Source organism: Lithobates pipiens, unplaced genomic scaffold (assembly GCF_037356315.1).
Source record: "Lithobates pipiens isolate NorthernLeopardFrog02 unplaced genomic scaffold, aLitPip1_a1.2 Scaffold_16, whole genome shotgun sequence".
Lineage (NCBI taxonomy): Eukaryota > Metazoa > Chordata > Amphibia > Anura > Ranidae > Lithobates > Lithobates pipiens.
In genome coordinates, this window is record NW_027507748.1 from 98,658,021 (window position 1) to 98,681,292 (window position 23,272).

Genomic DNA, 23,272 nt, shown 5'->3' on the forward strand with positions numbered 1-23,272 from the left:
TGTGATGTGTATGCTGTATACTCCCTTGAGGGGATAGCTCTCTGGTGAGTGCAGTAAGATTTCTGAATACAACATGGCTGGTTTAACCACTTGCTTACTGGGCACTTAAACCCCCCTCCTGCCCAGACCAATTTTTAGCTTTCAGCGCTGATGCACTTTGAATGACAATTGCCCGGCCATGCAACACCGTACCCAAATTAAATTTTTATAATTTTTTTCCCCACAAATAGAGCTTTCTTTTGGTGGTATTTAATTACAGCTGGGAGTTTTATTTTTTGCTAAACAAACAAAAAAAGATGCAAAAAAAAAAATCATGTTTCATAGTTTGTTATAAAATTTTCCAAACAGGTCATTTTTCTCCTTCATTGAAATGCGCTGATGAGGCGCCACTGGTGGGTACTGATAGGCTGCACTGGTGGGCACTGATAGGCACGGTTAAGGTGGCACCGATAGGCACAGATAAGGCGGTACTGATAGACACAGATAAGGCAGCACTGATGGGCACAGATAAGGCGGAACTGATGGGCACAGATAAGGCGGAACTGATGGGCACAGATAAGATGGCATGGATGGGTGGCACAGATGGGTGGCACGGATGGGTGGCATGGATGGGCCCAGATGGGCACGGATAGGTACCACTGATAGATGGGATTGATGGGCACTGATAGGTGGCTCTGATAGGTGGCACTGCTGGGCACTGATGGGCGGCACTGCTGGGCACTGATGGGCACTGGTAGATGACACTGATGGGCACGGATATGTGGCATATGAGGTGCAGCACTGTTGTTGAGGCAGATTGTGGGCACTGATAGGTGGCACTATGGGCACTGATGGGTGACACTATGGGCACTAATGGGTGGCACTATGGGCACTAAGGGGTGGTACTGATGGGTGGCACATTTACTATATATATGTTGCACTAGCAGGGGGCAGGTGGGCACTGAAGTTCCTCTCATGGCCGCCGGTGATCGCCTTTTTTTTTTCTCCTCGCGTTGTCAGTGCGAGGAGGAAAATAGCCGATTACCGGCTCTGTTGTGATCACATGATCAACTGTCATTGGCTGACAGCTGATCACATGCTAAGGGGTCGGGATCGACCCCTTGCTTCGATCCGTGATCAGGCGAGTCTCATAGACCGCCCGTGCATGGGCAAAGGAGGTCCGCGCTGTAGCCATCATTCGGCTATAGCGCGAATCCCTAGTGGTTAAAGAGGACCTGTAACTTTATTTTAAAATCAATTATATATGCACTGATTATACTAAATTTTAACATCCAAGCATATTTGCACATGTTATGAACTGGTCCTTGTTATGTTTTAAAGAGCACCTGTCACGTTATTTTAAAATCAATTATATACGGGCTGATAATATTTTTTTGGATATACATCCAAGCATATTTGCACATGTTATGAACTGGTAATTTTTTGTTGTGTTTATACAGTTTATACAGTTTTTGCAATTCACTAATATAAGACGCTACCCTGGCAGTTGTCTTAGTGGATGCAGCAGCTCTAAAACTATTCCACTGAACCATATTTAGTTTTTTTAGACCCATACCTTTATTTAAAATACCATGATATTGCTTGTTCTATACCATAAATTAGCACCTGTAACTGAGGGTGTTGTACACTCTATACTGCACCCTATCTATGTCGCATGCCTCTAGAAGCTATGTATGCTCAATTTCAAACAGCTTTCTTCATCCCTCCTTTCCTCATGGGATGGAAATGTTTTTTTTTTCTATTTGCTGATCTCAGCTAATAAAAAAAAAATAAAAAAAAATAGTTTAATCGAATAGGAAAAGATGACATGATGTTTTTTTATGCAGAAAGACTGTATAAAATTCAACCTTACTTTCAAAAAAAAAAAAAAATTGAGTTTCACAGCTGTTATCTAGAGATTTCTATAGAGCTGTGGCGTGACACACAGAGAGATTAAAAGCTTATACCACCTAAATAAACAGGTTGTGTTCAATGTGAATGCAATAGGAATGGCATTGTCCATCTACTGTAGGTATAAATGGTATACAAAACTTTGCCTTGAAATATATGTCACTATCATCTAGCATGTTTTTTGCAGTTTCAACTATTTCAATTAAATTTTTCATTTTAAATCTGCAGCAATCTTTCATTAAATCATACTGGTAAACTTTCAATGATGAACCTTGTTCATATCGTTCCTCTTATAGGGTGACAACGCTTTGTCCCCATTGCCCAGTTGAGCTCCTGTGTTACCACCCTGTCAAATGGGCATCTGATGGAGACCACAAGGGGCTACTTTAACACACATTATACAGTCATGGTTCACTGTTGTCACCATTGAAAAAATTGTTTGAGAGAAATGTCCACAGCCATTACTGGAGTGCATATATGTATACGGTAAGGGTGCAGGAGATTAGCAGCCCTGGGATGCAAAAAAGCATGAAAAGAGTTAAAACAGTATTTTATTTAAAAATGGCAAGTAATTTAATAAACGAATTGTCATTCAGTTAGAGATCACATATATTTTAGCCTGACACTCTAGTTACACCCCTAAGGCTCTAAATCATCTCTACATGTATTCTCCACTCTTCCTCTCACCTCATAAGGTAAATGGCTCCAATTACATATGTCTTGACTTCTGTGTGTTGTTTCTTTTAACCACACTTTTTCTATTTACCACACGCAAACTGCAGAATGGCAAAAAAGGAAGAGTGGGGAAGTTTTGTGTTCTCTTCCTCTGTAGATATGTCATGTCCATGATGTCTTTTTAATGACTGCAGTCTGTGGCCTAGTGGGTACTGATTTATGAAAAGCTGTAAAAGATCAGGTGGAGCTCGGCAGGGTTTCTTTACAGCTGCCTGGATGGAGACCCATCTAATTTGTTTAGTTAAGTGTGAGCTCATGGTGAACATCACCCGGACCATAAATTTCAGTCTTAGACCTCTGACTGGGAGCTAGGTCCAAGAAAATGCTGATGACTTCAGATGATCTTAAAGGCCCACATTCCCTTAGTGCATATTTGGAAACATCACAGGCGCTTCCTACTTTCAGACACATTCCTTTTCTTTGATAAACTGTCCAGATGTCCTCTCCAAGGAGGAAAGTAACCAATTTTGAGTTTGATTCCTCTGAGGAACATTGGAAAGAGTAAAACAATACTTCACATTGCTGGTTACGTGGAGGTTAGGGACCTTTAAATTAAGACCCCTTTCTTTTTCATTGCTTCTTTGATCCGAATCATGGATATGAAGGCTTAACATTGACTGATTTGAATCCCTAATCTGTGGAATCTGTTCTTTCTCAGTGAAGAAGTTCAACTTTTTCTTTTATTTCAAAGACGTGTGCCTCAGATAAAGCAAATTAAAGACCAATAACACCAGTTTAAAAAAAAAAAAAAATATATATATATATATATATATATATATTTACTGTATATAGAAAACTGAGGTAAAACCTCACATTCTTTCCTACTGCAACACTTCATAAATACTTCAGAAATGTCGTGGGAATCATAGACCTATTGCCAACAAAATATATGAGTCCAAAGGTGATACACTTTTTTTTTTAGCTAACAGCAGTAGCTATTTGGTGTTATATTACCAGAACATAAAACGCATTCAGGAAGAAAAAATCGTTAAAGAGGTTAGCCCTTTTCCTGATAAATAATAATATTTGGAGTTTATAAAATGAGTGTAATTCTCCAGATTATCATTAGAATCTACAAAACACATTTATTATAATTACAATTACCTTCTTTCGGGTAACTGTTATTTAGTTACTGTTTAACTGTGCAAATATACGTTTGTTTTTAACAGGTTTAGGTTTGGTCAAATTTTTTTTTTACCTCTGATTTTTATTAGACATATTTCAGAAAACAGTAACTTTGCACTGGTCACTTTTTTTTTTTTTTTTTTTTACAATGTCTTACAAATTAATGTAAATGTATAAATATGCTTAAAGAAAAAAGGTCCAAGCATTCATATTTTATTCCTGAGTACAAATCTATTCCCATTCCTGAAGCCAGAGAATCATATATATTTTACTTGGGGCAATGTGCTTTCTGTAGTCAATACCATATTATAACTAGTATCTTATAGGTATAAAATGGACTACAGCAACAAAACATATAAAACATCACTTTGAGTTTATCAAAATTACAAAAATACTAAAACAGATATACTGGAACACAAGTAAATATTAGTCAAAGTCTACAAAATGGTACAAAACTTAAAAAATATAGTGGAGAATAATGAAACCATAGTAACCTACCCGGTGTTCTGCCGTATAGTGTCCGGCCATGAAATAGTGTCCGCTCTGTACTGCGCATGCGCAGTACGGAGCAGACGAAGCTTCGGAAAATCTCCGAAGCTGAACGGCGCCTGCGCCGTGAGTGGAGGTGGTAGCCCCACCATCCAAGCGGACATAGGGTTGTGAATTTTAGAGGGCCCCTCACGGGCGAGCTTCGCTCGCCACGCTTCGGGCTCGGCCTCGCTGCGCTCGGCTCTTTTTTATTCCTACTCTATGTCCACTTGGATAGTGGGGATAGAACCTGGACTCACGGCGCAGGCGCCGTTCATCCTCAGCAATTTTCGGAATCTGTGTTGCTGTGTACTGCGCATGCGCAGTACGCAGCGGACACTATCCAATGGAGGACGTTATTTGACAAGACACCGGCACCTGTATCAAATGACTAATGTACAGAAATGGTTAATGCCTGCAAAAAGGCATTCCAGAAAGAAGCATATAGTATGAAAGACAGCTGCATGCACATTAGATCGTCCAATAGGTTTTACCAATGCATGCATATGATGTTTGTAACTGTTTGTATATTATAGACCTTTCACTAATATTTGCAAGGGCCCCCATATGTCTATTTTAGTATTTTAACGCATGCTTATAGCAGTTTTTAAAAGATAAATAAAAGGGTTGTTTTATATGAATTGCTGCTATTGTGCCATATAAAATTATAAAGCAACAGAGAAAATCTACTTATTGATATTGTCTATTAGGAGTTAGGGTAAGGGTTTATAAATTCAGCTACATTTCTTCATAACTGAGGTCCTACATACCTCTAATTCATTCAGCTACACTTTTATTTTTCCAGTTCCACAACATTCTTTGGTGCCCAGAACTACATATTTAGGATGAGGTCTTACTAATGCATTCTACATGGCAAGATTATGTCTCTTTCTCTAGATTCTATACCTCTTTTATCACACGAACATATCTTGGTTGCTCCAGAAGTCATGTCTTGGCACTGCATTTTGTTATTATGTCCTTGATCTATGTGCTTGGTTAGCACTGCCTTGCAGCACTAGGGTGCTCAATATGAATCCTGACCTGCATGGAGTTTGTATTTTCTCTCTGTGTTTTCATGGGTTTCCTCCAAGTATTCCTGTTTCCTCCAACATTTAAAGATATGCTGATAGATTATTTAGCTCAACTGAGTGCACCCAAGATGCCTGTCTCAGCTCCTATATGCTTTAAAGCGATTGTAAATAGTTTCCTTATAAAACAACCCATTCAGTTTAAACTTGCCAGTGAATGGCTTTGCAGCAAGGGCATGTAAGGACAAGTCTGATCATTAGATAAGAGTATACTAAGTTCCCAATATAGCTAGAGAACTGACCACGGTGCACTCTCCTGCTTAGGCCCCTTTCAGACTGGGGCGGGAACGGCGTCAGCAGTAAAATGGCGTTATTTTTAGCACCGCTTTACTGTCATTTTAGTGGCGCTATTCAGCCGCTAGTAGGGCAGTTTTAACCCCTGCTAGTGGCCGAAAAAGTGTTAAAACCACCCAGGTATAGCCGCACTGCCCCATTGATTTCAATGGGCAGGAGCGGTAAAGGAGCAGTGTATAAACCGCCCCTTCACCACTCCAAAGATGCTGCTTGCAGGAGCTTTTTTAATGTCCTGCAAGCGCACCACTCCAGTTTTAAAGCCCTCAGGCGCCCCAGTGTGAAAGGGGCCTTATGCCCTGTACACACGGTCAGAAAGGTCTGTTCGGATTATATTGTCGGAAAATCCGATCGTGTGTGGGCTCTATTGGAAATTCTGATGGAAAAAATTTGAAGGCAGGATCAGACGGATTTTGTGGTCGGAATGTCCAACCGTGTGTACAGGGCATTAGTCCGGTCAGTATTAAGTGTGGTCAGAATGTCCAAGTGTGGTCGGAATTAGTGCGGTCAGTATTAGTGTGGTCGGAATGTCCAACCGTGTGTACAGGGCATTAGTGCGGTCAGTATTAAGTAATGTCGAGGATTTCACATAAAGGAAGCAATACAAAGATAACAAGATACTTTCTCATACAAGTATATGGTACAGCAGGCACAGATCAGGAATATGAAGTGTTGGGGTGACAAACACTTTACGTCCCAATTTAAATTTCAATTTAAATCTACCAGAACACCTAGATCCATCTCCATCATTGACTCATTTAAATGTTGTGCACAGAAGTGAGATTCTTAAGCAATCTCGAATGGACCATTTTACTTTTTTCAGTGTTTAAAAGCCCATATAATAACATTGTCATCATTGCGTCACACCTTGCCTTCAGAATAAATAGATAGAATCCGTTAAGAATAGTATTGTCTTCATGAAATTGGGGTAATGATGCAAGAACTGCCTGGTACTTTTAAAGTGCTGTAAATAAGGTATGAATGTAAGATCCTTAATGGCAAAGGGTAATTCCATCTAAAATTATACATACAGATGTATGTGTTATTAAAGTAAACCTGTATAAAACGTAGGCAGTTCAACCGAGCATATATCAGAAAGAGGCATATGAAAATTGGTTGTCATAAAGAATAGTAAGACCATTTGATCTAGGCAGCTGAACCTATGTGCATATCTTGACCTTCAGTCTTCCAGGTATGTTGAACCTTAAATATAATGGGTGGCCTGACCAAAAGCAAGGTTTGGGGGAAGGTGGAGCAAAGGTTTATTGTGAGAGAGGGGCATGCATGATGGTTTCTCCAGAGAGGGTGGAAAGAACAGTCCTGCTTCCAAAACAACCGGCTTCATCAGAAATGGCCCAATTGTCATAAGTAATTGTCATAAGTAACTTGAAGTTGGGAGTACTTCTTGCATTTTTTAGGTAATTTATGGCAACAGTTTTCATGCAATGCTTTTACTCCTTCCACTCCGTTCTTGAAGCTAACTGTGCGCATGGATTGGATTGATGGATTTATTTATGGATGGGATAAATGACACTTTGGGGTTTATTTATTATAGGCAAATAGACTGTGCGATTTGCAAAGTGCAGTTCCACTCTGCAAGAGCAGTTGCTCCAACACTGCTGACTTTCCTCATCCAATCATGTGCAAGCAATAATGCTGTTTTTTTTTTCCTTGCACATGATTGGGTATTGTTTGCAAAGTGAAGGTTTACTTAATTTATTAAGCTCTGGAGTAACTGTACTTTGTAAAGTGCACAGTCTACAGTGCATTGAAAAAGTATTCATACCCCCTTTAAATTTTCTACATTTTGTCATGTAAATGTATTTTATTGGTATTGTATGTGATAGACCAACACAGAGTGGCACATAATTGTGAAGTGGAAGGAAAATGATAAATTATTTTCAATTTTTTTACAAATAAATATCTGAAAAGTGTTGCGTGCATTTGTATTCGGACCCCCTGATTCAGTACTTTGTAGAACCACCTTTCGCTGGAATTACAACTGCAAGTATTTTTGTGAATGTCTCTACCAGCTTTGCACATCTAGAGAGTGACATTTTTGCCTATTCTTCTTTGCACAATAGCTCAATCTCTGTCAGATTTAATGGAGAGCATCTGTGAACAGCAATTTTCAAGTCTTCCCACAGATTCACAATTGGATTTAGGTCTGGACTTTGATTTTGCCATTCTAACACATGAATATGCTTTGATCCAAACCATTCCATTGTAGCTCTGGCTGTATGTTTAAGGTCGTTGGCCTGGCAGGTGAACCTCTGCCCCAGTCTCAAGTCTTTTGCAGAATAATACCGCATACACACGATTGGAATTCCATCCAGAAAAGACAGATGAGAGCTTTTCATTGGAAAATGCGACCGTGTATATGCTCCATCGGAATTTAGCTGCCCAAATTTCCGTCAGCCAAAAATCTATAGCATATTGTCAATTTTCCCGATGGAAAAACTTTCTATCGGAAATTCCAATCGTGTGTATGCAATTCCGACACGCCAAAAATCACGCATTCCCAGATTCAACTACGAGACAGAAGCTATTGGTTATTGAACTTCCTTTTTCTAGTCCCGTCGTACGTGTTGTACGTCACCGCATTCTAAACAATCGGAATTTGATGTGACCGTGTGTAGGCAAGACAGCTTGAGTGGAATTCCATAAGGAAAACCATCAGAGCTTCTTCCGATGAGAATTCCGATCGTGTGTACGCAGCATAACAGGTTTTTGTCTAAGATGCCCTATATTTGGCTCCATCCATTGTCCCATCAACTCTGGCCAGCTTCCCTGTGCCTGCTGAAAAAAAGCATCCCCACAACATAATGCTGCCACCACCATGTTTCACGGTGGAAATGGCGTCTTCAGGGTTATGTGCAGTGTTAGTTTTCCACCACACATATCGTTTTGCTTTTATGTCAAAAAGTTTAATTTTGGTCTCATCTGACCACAGCACCTTCTTCCACATGTTTGCTGTGTCCTTTACATGGCTTCCCGCAAACTGCAAATGGGACTTCTTATGAGATTCTTCAACAATGCCTTTCTTCTTCCCACTCTTCCATAAAGGCCAGATTTGTGGAGTGAATAACTAATAGTTGTCCTGTGGACAGATTCTTCCACCTGAGCTGTGGATCTCTGCAGCTTCTCCAGAGTTACCGTGTCTTTACTGCTTCTCTTATTAATGCTCTCCTTGCCCGGCCTGTCAATTTAGGTGAACGGCCATGTCTTGGTAGGCTTGCAGTTGTGCTTAACTCTTTCCATTTTCAGATGATGGATTGAACAGTGCTCTGTGAGATGTTCAAAGCTTGCGATTTTTTTAAATAACCTAACCTGCTTTACATTTCTCCACAACTGTATCCCTGACCCGTCTGGTGTGTTCCTTGGCCTTCATGATGGTGTTTGTTCACTAAGGTTCTCTAACATACCTCTGAAGGCTTCACAGAACACTTGCATTTATACTGAGATTAAATTACACACAGGCACAGGTGGACTCTATTTACTAACTAGGCAAATTCTGAAGGCAATTGGTTCAACTAGATTTTAGTTATGGGTATCAGAGTAAAGTGGGTTGAATACAAATGCACGCCAGAATTTTTCAGATATTTATTTGTAATAAACAATTGAAAAACATTTATCATTTTCCTTCTACTTCACAATTATGTGCCACTTTGGGTTGGTCTATCACATAAAATCCCAATAAAATAAATTTATGTTTTTGGTAGTAACATGACAAAATGTGGAAAATTTCAAGGCGTATGAATAATTTTTCAAGGCACTGTATATGCCTTTTTGTAAATCAACCCCTTTGTATTCTATGAGGTAGGACCTGCATAAAATAAAAGCCAGTTGACTGTGTTGGAATTTCATAATTGATAGCCCATTGTACCCTGAAATACAGTATGAGAGAGGCTGTGGCGCAGTTCACTTGCAAACATCGGAAGGACATCTAATGCCTATGATTAGCCCTGGCAACATTTCCAAAAAGATAAAATAAGCACACATCCTGTAATAAAGAATGTGAAGGTGCTAAGATTCTGATTTCAGGTTTACAGCTACATTTAAAGTGTAACTTCACTATATCTGATCAGCCAGTGTTGTAGTAAGAGGAGAAGCTTGAAAATGGAGAACAAATAAAAACTATTTAATTTTTTTTTTTTTTTTCACTAAAATAAATTGTCTATGCAGCAACTGAAAATGTGGAGTTGCCCTTTAATTCATGGCGCCATTATTTAGGCCATTGTAAGTTTTTTCCTGCTAGTAAAACCACTGTTTTCATTTTCAGTTTCAATATTGTTAATGTGATATAACATGCTTTCTTTTTTCAGGCCATCAAATCTACTATTAGATCAAAACAATGTTGACTTTCCCACATACCGACCCGCAGGAGACTGGCTCGATGGTATGCAGACCGGACAGTGCAAGGACATTTTATCAGGAGTTTGTTACAGCTCCTGCGAAACAATTGCAAAAATTTCCTTAGAGTAAGTCAATATTGTTTATATTTTGTTTGGAATCATCAATGCTTGCAATCGTGCACAGTGGAAGCCATCTTACAATAGAACTGTATAATTTCAGCTTGAAGTGGTTGTAAAAGTGATTCATTTAAAAAAAAAAAAAACATGTCATATTACCTGCTCTGTGCAATAGAATTGCACAGAGAGGCCCCGAGCATCCTCTTTCCGGGTCCCTTGTTAGTGCTCCTGGTTCCTCCTCTATGTCCAGTGTCCCCTTAAGAAGCTGCTTTCCATAGGGGAGCTTGTGCTTGCTCGCTCCCAAGCCCCACTGCTGCATCCATTGACACAGTCTGCTCCCTCATCGCTGGCTTTCATTGACAGAAGCAGAAGCCAATGGCTCATGGTGCCCAGCAAAGCCAGTGAGACCCGGAAGTGAAGAGAGAGAAAAGCTGCAGATGTGCACAGTGCTGGCTCATGTATGTAAAAGAGGAGTGGGGGATATTGATGCCTAAACAATGTTTAACAATGTTTACCTTCATGCAAGGAATTCATTGAGGACATGCAACACTTTAGGCTTGTTGAAGGTAACCCTCAGCAACTAGTGGGAAAGGCACAAGTAGCTATTGGATCTTCAGTAACTGGGCAGAAGAAAAGGGCAGGGAGGCAGTAGTAATCAAAAAGTGGAAAACGATGGAGAATAGGGCTCGGTGCATCCCAACTGTCTGGGAATGGTTAAAACTCATGGTGTATTGTTCTGAAGTGTGGGATACCCTAAAGCATGGGTGTTCAACCTGTGGCCCTCCAGCTGTTGCAAAACTACAAGTCCCATCATGCCTCTGCCTTTGGGAGTCATGTTTGTAACTGTCAGTAGCTTGCAATGCCTCATGGGACTTGTAGTTCTGCAACCGCTGGAGGGCCACAGGTTGAGCACCCATGCCCTAGAGAACAGTCCAGTCAGTCTATGTAGCAATATAACTGGAATACTTTTCATAATGTTGAACCATGAGTTCTTCTACACCCTCAGTTAGACAGCCCTCTCCTTCATTGTAGGGTGAGAGGTCAATTCCCAGTGTCATAAGATTGCATCTAGAAGGAAAAAAATGGCAAACCCTTCTTTTCATGAATCATTTATTTTAAAATAAACCTATCATTAAGGGAAATATTGAGGCTACCATTTTTTTTTCTTATACAAATGTTAAAGTGTGTACATAGCCAAAATGTTTTCTTTCAGTTTAGGATAGAGTAGTGAAGAGTTAAAACCCATTTCAGTTTATTTTATGATCTCTGTGTCTCATTAGGGAGATTTAATTACATGACATGTCCCCAAAATGCAACACAAAGTAAGAGGAAATCTCTACAAAATAAATTGAAATAGATGCTCTCAATGGAAATGTAATGCTTCCCTCTGGTTCTGGTGACAACTATAACACTTTTGGCTTCTTATGACTTCTGTCTCAATGCTATTGATCCCCAGGACAATTAGAGAGGGTGAATCAACCTAATGGGGGGGAATAGATAATAAAGAAATCTCAAAGTGCTTGTAAAGGCAGAAGGTTTTTTATCTTAATGCATGTATGCATTAAGATAAAAAGCCTTCTGGAAACAGCAGACCCCCTAATACTTACCTGGGGTCCATATAGATCCAGAGATGTTGCAGAACTGTCTCGGCTGCCTGGGATTCCCCTCCTCATTGGCTGAGACAGCAGCATGGCGCCACTGGCTCCCACTGCTGTCAATCAAAGTTAGTCAGCCAATGATTAGAGAATAGGGCTGGGGCCGGGCAGCAACTCCCTGTCTGAATGGACACAGGGAGCTGTGGCTCGGCTAAGGTGCTACCACAGCAAGCTGCTTTCTGTGGGGGCACTCAACAGGAGGGATGGGCGAGAAGCATCAACAAAGGACCTGAAAGGAGGAGGATCTGGGCTGCAAAACCATTGCATAGAGCAGGTAAGTATACCATGTTTGTTCCTCTTAACAAAACAAAAACAAGACTTTAGTCTCACTTTAACAAGGTTTTTATTCATCTTTTATCATCCTTAACAGTTTTGTCTATATATGCAATTTAATTGCCTGGCTCTCATGCCCATTCACTTGCTTCAGTAATTTCAGAAGTCAGGTCCTCTGAATTCATGTGCAACGCAAACATTTGAATCCAGGTGGCCAATATGACAGCCAAACAACAAAAAATTTTAAGGGAAGAACTCAACAATCGCAGGCTTCATGTTGAGAGGTTTCCTTTAAAGCAATGCCATTTACAAATATATATGGAAAAGCTCTACTATCTATCTGTACAATATGAGAGATACTACTAGGCTCTGTATTTACATTTGCTGTAAAGATCTGGAATTAGGTCTACTGCATGCTATCAGCCATTTTAGGCTAAAGGGGGGCTTATCAAAGTCTGCCTAAAGTGTTCTTCAAATGGAATACTAAGCAGTATGCCAGATGTGTGGAAATAAATGCTTTTTCCAGGATCAAACTTGAGCTCAAAGCTAAAATATTTAGCTACATTTTATTTTACATATATATATATATATAATTATTTTTTTTTTGTTTAATGGCCCTTTGGAATAAAATCACCCCAGACATTGCTTAATAAACATTGTGGACACCGCAGAAAACCCCGAAAATTGCCCATCATGCTCCATTCTTGTAACTAGCTTTCCATTCACTTAAACTATGTGAATGTGCTGTGCGTGATGAGTAATCAGGGTTACAAAGGGATATTATCAATATATAATGAGCAAAATCTCTGTCCAGGATTATGCAGCAGTCTTCCAGGAAGCCTTAGGGAAGGGTTTTTCAGAAATCTGAAAGCTGACAGAGGGAGTGCTAGCAGAAATATGAAGCAAAATACTTACTTCAATGTCAGATGCAAAGAAAGGATAATTAGAGTAAGGATCAAGTGACAAGTTTAAACTATAATACTCAGAAATATTGGAATAAATGTCAGCGGTTCTGAAAGTGTGGTTTGAAAGCGTGCGCCATAGAATAGCTGGAGCTGGAAATGTGTACTCAGTATTGCAGTAGAATCAAGCTCTTTTCTGGGACTTTGAAGGTTTAAATCTGGTCAAAGTAATGTTTAAATCCTACAGAATGTATTGTGTATTTAGAGTTGAGTGGGAATGGCATATTGCCCATGGTTCCACTATATATTCTGGCAGGCAGTTGGGAAGTTTTTTGTAAAGAGGACAAACTAGCATACCAGTAACACAGCATGTGATGGATACCTCTTTTGTCTGATCTTGTGCTACTGATGAAGATTCTACATTGTAGACCTATTAGATGGCTGATTACATTTTAAAGTCCAAGAGATGAAGGGGTTGATTTACTAAAACTGGAGAGTGCAGAATCTGGTGCAGCTGTGCATGGTAGCCAATCAGCTTCTAACTTCAGATTGTTCAATTAAGTTCTGTGACAAAAAGAAAAAAATCCTGGAAGCTGATTGGTTTCTATGCCGAGCTGCACCAGATTTTGCACTCTTCAGTTTTAGTAAATAAACCCCAAACTATATATAAACCCAAAAATCTCATATAAGCTTTAACATCTACTATCAAAAGCCATTTTAACATTCATAAAATAATGCCTAATGCTCTACCTTGTGTAGGCACCTGATAACAGCTCTGTTACCTTCTAATAACGGAAAAGAGTGACGCTTCACTTAATTTTTCAAGCCATGTGAAAGGAAAAGGCCTGTTAATATATTTCATTGGCACACGGTTGGAAAAATTGAAGCTAATCTTCGCTCTTGAGTGAACATTCTCAACGTCTTTGGGAAATCAGACCCAATGGGGGAGATTTACTAAAACTGGTGCACATAGAATCTGGTGCAGCTGTGCATAGTAAGCAATCAGCTTCTAGGCTTTAGACCGGGTTTACACTGCTGTGGGTTCAGCTGAACTCGCACGATTTCAAACCAACAATGCAGTCCGACTTTGGGGGTGAGTTGACAGACATCTGTGCGAGCTCATGCACACATGTCTATTCAAATCGCCCCCAAAGTCACCAAAAGTAGTACAGGAACAGATTTTCTTATGGAATAATGGGGAAATCTCCCTTGGTCAGTTGTAGTGAGGGTGTAAAGCAGTTCTTACATTGATAAAATGTGTCTGTCTGCAGCAACCCTGTGTAGTAAAAGTCTGAGTCACCTGGCACTTTTCATACATGAGGCTGATTGTAGCGGTGAAGCATTATTGACTGGAATAGTATGTATTGCCCTAAGGCCCTTGTACAGGCACTACATAAAAAGTGTGGAGTAGAGTTCACACAATACATGCAGGGAAAAAAAAAGAAACCCCACATAGGTCACTTAGAGTTTTCTGTGCACAAATAACCCCCAAGGAATGTGTTACAGAAAGTAGTTCTATCAGCAGCTTAGTAAATTCCATCATGAAAGCATTGAACTGTACCACAGAGATCTCCAGAGCTAATGAAAAAATTACATTCTGTTGGACTACTAATGAGCATAATTACCTGATGAGTTTTTAAGTAAATTACTATGTAAAACTCTTCCTGTCTAAATGAGCATCCCATTAAACAGCCATCTCTCTGAACATGCCCGGCATTGATGAGGGATTGCGAGGCTTTCCTGAGATGACATTTTATTTTCTATCAGTTAGAATAGATGTATTGTTCCTTGGACTTGCTTAATGTTTAGGAAAGCTGTGCTGATGTATTGTACTTTGTGGGAATTACACATGTCTCTTGTAATTAGTATGCTTTCTTTAAACACAAAATGGCTTTATTAAACTTTGTATATGGCTCTCCTTTTAGAATCTGTACAATAGAGGAAAGAAACCTGTATCCACTGCACACTGCTTATTGAAGGGAACCACCCCAACAGTTACTTGTATTCATTTTCTTCATTTAAGCTTACTTTAGGTTTATAAACATATTCTTTTAAGTTGGAGTCTGCGATAATTTCATCAATTTTCCAGTTCCTTCAATTTTGAGACTAGAATTTATAAAGTTGTAGTGTATTTATAATAAGTACATATTTTGCATAATTATTGCAATAAGAATCTTTAGTAAAAACAATAAAATTATACCAGCAATTTATACTTAACATATCTTCGCTCTTCTGGGAACAAATAAAAATATCTGGGATTTCCAGGTATGGCAGAACATCTGACCTACCTCCCCCTCCCTGTCCTCTAACATGATAGCACTAAGGCCCCTTTCACACTGGGCCGGTGTGGGCCCCGGCGGTAAAACGGTGCTATTTTTAGCGCCGCTTTACAATGGTTTTAGCAACGGTATTCGACGGGGCGGTTTTACCTCCCTGCTAGCGGCCGAAAAAGGGTTAAAACCACCGCACAGCACTGCTGCAGCAGCGCTTTGCCGGCGCTATAGACGTGCTGCCCCATTCATTTCAATGGGCAGGAGCGGTGAAGAAGCGGTATACACACTGCTCCTTCACTGCTCCAAAGATGCAGCTAGCAGGAATTTTTCTACCGTCTTGTCAGGGCACCTCTCCAGTGTGAAAGTCCTCAGGCTTTCACACTGGAGTGTGAGGAGCGGCTCTTTCAGGGAATTTTGCAGGCACTATTTTTAGCGATGTAGCGCTTGCAAAGCACCCCAGTGTGAAAGGGGTCTAATGCTTGGTGATTGGCCTTTTAGGTACACAGTTGTCTAATATAATGATTGTTTGTTTTTTATTTTTTTTATTGATATTTTTGTGAGGAAACCAAGGAGAAGGCACTAAGCTTCTTTTACAGATTAAGGTTCACATTTAAGTAGTTCTGCATGCTGTGTTTGCATGGGCACAGCAGCATTTTCTGCAGGAAAAAGGTCCCGGTACCTATCAGAGTGCCGGGCTCTGTTCCCTGTGAGCACCAAATTCAAAAAATGAAAAACATATAACACATACCGTACACTGTAAACTTATAGATTACTTTACTGTATCACATTATTTCACATCCCTTTTGTCCCCAATGCTTTGTCCAGTGCCCTGCCTGCAGCTTTATATTATATATACTGTTCTTTCTGCATGGAAAATTGAGAATGTCCATAGCAACCAAAACGTGTCCCTTTACATCAAAAGCAGTTTTAGACCAGCTAGAAAACAGCGATAGTAAATTAGAATCACATGCAGAATTGAGCGATAGTGATTAGTGGGGAAATTCGTCATCAAACACAGAAAGTAGCGACTGCTACAATTTTGCAACTGAGAAAATGTCAGTGTTTTTTGATTTGATTACATTATTGAATACATTTTATTATTGTTACATTATTATTTGTTATAAATATTTATAGTTATTTATTATATTATAATTTATTATTTTGGGTTTCAAACGTTATCATACCTGGGATTTTTACTAGACTCTTGTTTGGACAGATTTAAGTGAGTTACTCCTAAGAATTACAGGCCTACAATATAAAGCACCAAATTTCCATACAAAACAAAGTACTGCTTTCAGCATCAAAAATCTGACATAATTATACTGCCAGAGAAGTTAAAAGCAGCGTGATCTGCATGCTGCTTTATGCAGGTGCAGGAATGCATGAGATATGTATGTATTCCCACACCCGGACAGATGTGAACCTAGCCTTAGGTCCACTTTCAAGTGTATCTGAAGTTTGTGGACAGAGTGGTGAGGAGTTAGAACCCTTTTGAAATTGCAGAAAGTCATCAGCCCTCAAGAATGTTTTTCTTTTAAATTCTTTATAGTGAAAGATATCATGACATTATGCAACATCATGAGAAGATATTATGAGATATCATGAGAAAATACAGCCAATGTTTTAGACCTTATAGGGTTCTTACCTCAAGGCAGCATTGTGGCATATAGCATATTGCTATTGTGATATTTTGCATGTATGGTGTTGGTGATAGGTGATAATGGTTTAGAGGGAACTATGCTACAAGTAGACACTGAATAATGACAACCAGAAACACATTCAAGGCTAATTTTAAGATGCAGTACCACCAGCAGGAGATGTATATTGAAAAATATTATTTTGCCCTTAAATTCCTCTTTTGATTTTACATGTATAAAAAGTGAGAAAAACTCCCTTTTGGTCATAGACCTCAAAAAACTGGCGGAGACTCTGAAGCTCCCCCACTATATCCAAAACTAAAGCATTTCTAGCTGGAGTACAGTCTACAGACTACAGATTTTTGAAGATCTCTCTTTGCAAGTTCATGGAAGACAATCAGTGTACATGATTAAATGCTGAAAATATATTAATTGACCATGTTTATTTTTTCTTCCTAATTTAGTGATATGAAGACAGTCGGAGTCACAATCATTGGCCCTCGAAAACAAATGATGGGCGCAGTCAAACCTCAAGAACTGCATATAAGGAACGGACCTGTTAATGTGTAAAACATAATAAAGTACAGGAAGCTACAATTCAAACTGATGGTGCAATTTAATCTAAAAACTGAGAGCGCGCTGTGGGGAGCTTGAACTTAATGTAAACCTCACATGCTCTTACTTTGGAGTAAACATGCCTTAAAATCGGAGTGAAAACTCTTCTATTTCTCTGTCAGGAAGGCTGCATTTCCGGTCACTAAAGAAAAATGTACCACTATTAGGCTGTCAAAGTAGCAGACATCAATGAAACAAGAAGAAGATCACAGGGTCGACCAGGAGCTAAAGTCAAGACAAGATTTGCAATACACTATAAAGATATACGTTGTTTTATGGAGTCTGGTTTGCAATGAGTTTTAGCAACCCTAAAGTTAACCTGTCATCAAGAGAATAGAATAGTTAATATAAAATGAATTAGGAGATCCACTTAAAATGGATTTTTACATTTGGGGTAGAGTTAAGTATGGTTAGTTGTTGCAGGGTTCCCGGGACTCTCCTGGAGGAATTTCCATCATTAACAGAGCTATGACAGGCCAGTGTCTTATGCTGAATTTTCTGTATGTTGTTATGGACAATCCAGCCCAAGCTGAGAAGCTAAGCTTTGCTCATTACAGGGCCACTGGGGATTGCCGGAGCTCTTCCTAGTGGGAATATAGATAGAATTAAACACTCAGGGAGATTCAGATCCTACCCAACTTCACAAACAGGAATTACATTGTAGGCAGATTCCATCCTAAATGACAGAGAATATGTGGTTTAAGTAACATGATACTGTAGGGCTCTAGAATGAACTAGAAAATGATGTGATTCACCCAGATAAAAAGTTTGGGGTCAATACAGAATTCTGAGCTTTAGACCTGGAAAACTTACTTATTTCTACAAGGCAAGTTCTTACTTTTTTGGTCTAAGTTGGTTACGTAGATGCTTCACGTAGATTCTCTAGATTTCTAGATATTTTATGAGAACTGGAATAAACCAATGAAGGTTGTAGTATTATAAACACCTCATAATGTCTAATCCTCTTCTTACAACTTTCAGTACGTCAAAACATCAAAAAATGCAAATGATAAATTACCAAAAATTGCTAAAGGTAATAATTAAAAATAAAACAGATGCTTCACGCAATATATCTTTGTAAATCTACCCTTAAATGATTATATTACTATTGCCTATTAAAATCAAAAGAATAGATTTCAATGAAAGGCACTTTATTGCAGTAAATGCTTGAATTACAACACAGAAGTGCAATGGCTGCCTTTGCTTAGCTTCTGGTACCTGGCTGCTCTGTTAACCCTCTGCCTTTGGTACTTTGCCCTGGTACAAGCTTGTGGGTCAGTTAAAGTCAGAAGGCCTTCCCTACTTTTTTCTGGATCCGCAAGGCAGAAACAGGATCAGCATGACAGCAAGGCAGTTGGCATTTTCAGGGTAAGAGGTCAGCAATTGCAGCCTCTATTTTTTTTCAGGACATATTTCCTTTTAAGGACTAGTGCATTATAAAACAAAGTGCCCATTTCCCCCTCTTTTTCCCTCTTTCATAACCCAAACTACCCTTCGCTTCCCCATCCAAAACAGTAGCTGTGGTCTCCAGCACGTCTCAACCCAAAAATGTGCTGAATACACCTGCAAAGTGGCTTTTCATTGACGTTGATGACATAAATTTTAGGACAAGTCCTCATAGAAGTCTATGGGGAGCTGCTGTGCAGATGCAGCTTGGGCACGGAAGATTTTCAGTTCAAGATGAAAACAAAACAGGGGACCACACCTGTGATTTTGAGAAAAGTATGCATTTTAGGAGATTAGTTGGGGTAAGCTCAGGTTAGGTATCATATTTTATAATACACTCCTCTACACAAAACATAGAAAATATATGTCAGACTTTCGCTTATTATGTTTATTGGTATATGTTCTGCTAAAGAAGAACGTTAAGAATGTAAGCTGAGCACATTCCTAGATGTCTCTGATACGTATAACTGCAAAGTTCAGGTACACAGGACTATTCCACCCCAGAAACATCTTTAAGGCTAAAAAAAATGAATTCTGACCAGCTCAAAATGGTAGAACTGCAGTTACAGAATTTTACTTTAAGAGCCCATTCACACTAGTGAACCGCACTGATTGCACAGCAGCTGTGTGCACTATGTTATGCAGTTCTGATTGGCCAAACCCAGGGTATCACACTGTTTCCTTTTTTTTGATAGAACTGTCATTATTAACATTTTAATACAGTTCTATGCACTGGGGTGGCTTTGCAATACAGTGGTTCATGTCACAAATTTCTGCAGTCAAAAAAAAGTACTGAATCAATACAAGGATGGAAAAATTATTGAAAACAAGGCATTTAGCCTTGAATATGCGTTCGTGCTGCCAGTGCAGCCCCACAGCATCTGGTGTGAATGGGCTCTAAGAGTACACATGATCAAAAGAGAGAAGAAGAGGCTCTCCATGTTTTAAATTCTAAAAATAAATTCTAAAAAAATGTATTTTAGAAGAAATAAATAAAATTTGCTCGGAATAATTCTGAATATTGTTACCTACTTCTAAGGTAGAACACATAGGGCAGGAATTAGACACTGCAAATCGTTCTTCTAGTAAGGAATGTCATAGTGTATTTTTTATATTATAAACTCCTAAAGTAAAGTTTAAAATGTGCTTTAGACCTAACAGTGTGTGTATATAAAGTAAACATTCATATCCTTTAAAATTAACCTATTCTTTTATAAATGACAGGTTGACTTTAAACTTGCTTTCACTGTTTCTCACATTGTGTGTTTAAAGTGAACCACAATCCAAAATGTATTTTTAGTTTTAGATAAAGTGTGGAATCTCTAGAACCTGTGTCAGATTTTTACTATTGTCTGCAACCCCTGCTGAGCAGAATTCCCAGAACTTCGTGTCTCAGGGGTTTTTATTTCCTAAAACTGGAGTGTGCAAAATCTGGTGCAGCTCTTCATAGAAACAAATCAGCTTCCAGGTTTTATTGTCAAAGCTTAATTGAATGAGCTGAAGTTAGAAGCTGATTGGCTACCATACACAGCTGCACCAGATTCCCAGTGTTCCAGTTTTAGTAAATCTCCTCCAGTGATACAACACAAAGTAAGCAAATCTACTTAATGGGGACACACACAGCAAAGGAAACCTGACAGTGGTTCAAACCCTTCCCACTTCCTCTAATGGCAGTGTGCATACTGTTGACTATTGTCCCCACTGGAGAAGTCCTTTTCCCTTCCTGTCCTGGTGACACAGGAGGACGTGAGGAGACCTGGCAAAGATTCTAACCCTTCCTCAGTCTTTCCAAATATCAGAAAAAAATAAAATTTAGTACATATTTTTTAAAATGGTGATAAACACTTTGCAGGAAATGTGATATTTTTCAGCAGTTATTGATCATTTGTAAATGTATATTTATTTTGTGTTTTTTTAAACATGTTTGTTACCGCATTTTAGTTTTACTACATAGTTTAATTTCATTATGATGCTTCCAGTATAGTCTGTGGCCAAATTATGAATTTTCTGAAAACCTAATCACCTTTATAAAAAGTGAACACCTTGACAACTGCCTTCCCATCTCTCTATGACATTATTCTATGACATTTTCAATGCAATCGTAATTCCACTTTAAAGCAGTTAATAGAATGATACAAGGTAATATATGTTTGTAAAATAATACAGGTAGAGTGAGCCTGTGCCCAAACTATGGACATTAAATCATTTACACATTCTTAACAAGCAGCACGAGAGCTTTTAACCAAGCCATCCCTGGCTTCTCTAACTGCTATTAATGTTAAGTAATTCTTTCTCAAAGCTCTTCAAATGTCAAACAAGGAATTCAAATTTGGTTTCATTCTGGCTCTAATGTTGGCCATACACTATACGAAAAATCGTCCGAACCCATTTTCGAAAAATGAACGTTCGGCAGTGAGCGCAAACGATGGTGCCATCATATAATGAACGATAAATCGTTCAGTAGACATAAATATATACATGTTTTGTTAGTTTTTTTATCTAGTGCAGACAGTTCGGAAGGGAAACAAATTAATCTTTCAATTTATCGTTTGTTTGGCAGAAAATTTCCAAACTTGTCCTTAGTTTTTTTGGCTCAAAAACATCCAAACGATTATCAATTTTGTGCCCATTAACTGGCCGAAAGACGAACGAGCAGTCTAAATGACCGAATTTTCGGCCATTTTTTCGTATAGTGTATGGCCAGCATAAGACTCCTTTTGTATGGGCGATGTATGGTTTGTTCAGCAGGGGGTCCATGGGCAGTTCCCTCTTAAATTAGAGCAGGACAGGATGGAAACTTTGAAGCTTTAAAAAATTATTTCTTCACAATGCTTAACCACTTAACACAAATCGCCATACCCGTACGTTGGTACTTTGACGCAAAATATCAGGGTTATGGCAGCAGCTAGCTGCCATAACCCTGATATTTTCAGGAATGGCGTGCGTTTCTCTTTGAGATGAAAGTGGTCTTCACCGCAAGATCACTTTTATCGGTGGTGGGAGAGGTGCCCACCCCCCTCCCGTCGTACTCCGGTCATCTCCACCGCTTACCGGACCGGCTAGTAGTGGCAGAGACGATTGCGGCCTCTCCCGTGGGTGCTTGGCAGCCGACTGAGGGGAAGATGGCCCCTGCTCAGCTCCATGACATGGGAGGGCAGAAGCAACATCAAACATCACTTCCGCCCATAGCTCTTAAAGGAGAAACATTTTATTTATTTATTGTATTTTTGTGTAAATATAAGATCTGAGGTCTTTTTGACCCCAGATCTCATGTTTAAGAAGTCTTGTCATGCTTTTTTTCTATTACAAGGGATGTTTACATTCCTTGTAATAGGAATAAAAGTAACCCCAATTTTTTTAAACTGTGTCAAAACAAAAAATTTAAAGTAAAATTAATACGATTTTTTTTTTTAAAGTGCCCCTGTCCCGACGAGCTTGTGCGCAGAAGCGAACGGTGTGACAGAAAGTATTGCAATGACAACCATTTTATTCTCTGCGGTGTTAGAAAAAAATATATATAAGGTTTAGGGGTTCTAAGTAATTTTCTAGCAAAAAAAATAAAAAATTATTTGAACTTGTAAACAACAAGAGGCTCAGTCTTTAAGTGGTTAAAGATAAAGGGATAAATGTAGGCTTGTTTTAAAGTGCTTTAACTGCTGTAAATACTTTAGTGTGCATAGTCTGGGCACAAGTTAATTTTAAACACCTGAGACAAGTTATTGTTTAAATTTGTTGCATATTTTTCTAATTACAAAAGAAAAAAGACGATTTTCAATTGTTAATAATAACAATATTATTATGACTGTCCAGCCAATGAGTTTACATATGTATTAAGCAATATATGTGATGTCACTGTGGACATTTATCAAGCTGCCTCAGTTGTATAAGTAAATCATAGCTTGCTTTTGTACCAGCTGTTATTGTGCATTTTTTCAACATTCTTTAGAAATACCAGGGAATGATACATTCCTAAAGAGCCCCCATCTTTTATAGTTTTTTTTTCTATAAAGATACTGAATTCTAATACACCTTGGATCTCTGCATATTTATTTCTTTGTTTCAGTTTTAAATATTTATTGATGATTTGACTTTGATCCATTTTTTTCTTTTAATGCCTTGTGATGGCTGTAAAGCACATAGCTGTGCTGGGCTGTGCCTGGGTCGGATCCAGCTAAATCAGAACTCAAAGTGTGTCATATTGAATTTTAAAAATCTCAAATCTAAGATCCCATCAATTCTGGAATAAACATAGGTAAAATTAAATTTTAATAACTGACCAATAAACCTGTCAGGATACAAATATGGCAGTTGCAATCACCAGAAATTGATTAAAGTATACCAA

The 23,272-nt window shown here is 38.9% G+C and overlaps 1 protein-coding gene across 3 annotated transcripts in view; it reads left to right on the plus strand.

The window, feature by feature from the left end:
- The window catches only part of EPHA3 (EPH receptor A3), a 512,923-nt gene extending 489,965 nt beyond the window's left edge, over nucleotides 1-22,958 (plus strand). For all 3 annotated transcript variants that reach the window (XM_077480166.1, XM_077480165.1, XM_077480167.1), the window contains 2 exons: nucleotides 9,983-10,138; nucleotides 17,334-22,958. In XM_077480166.1, coding sequence (XP_077336292.1) covers nucleotides 9,983-10,138; nucleotides 17,334-17,439 — 262 coding nt within the window. In that variant the 3' untranslated portion in view covers nucleotides 17,440-22,958. The remainder of the gene's footprint in view (nucleotides 1-9,982; nucleotides 10,139-17,333) is intronic.
- Nucleotides 22,959-23,272: the final 314 nt, after the last annotated feature.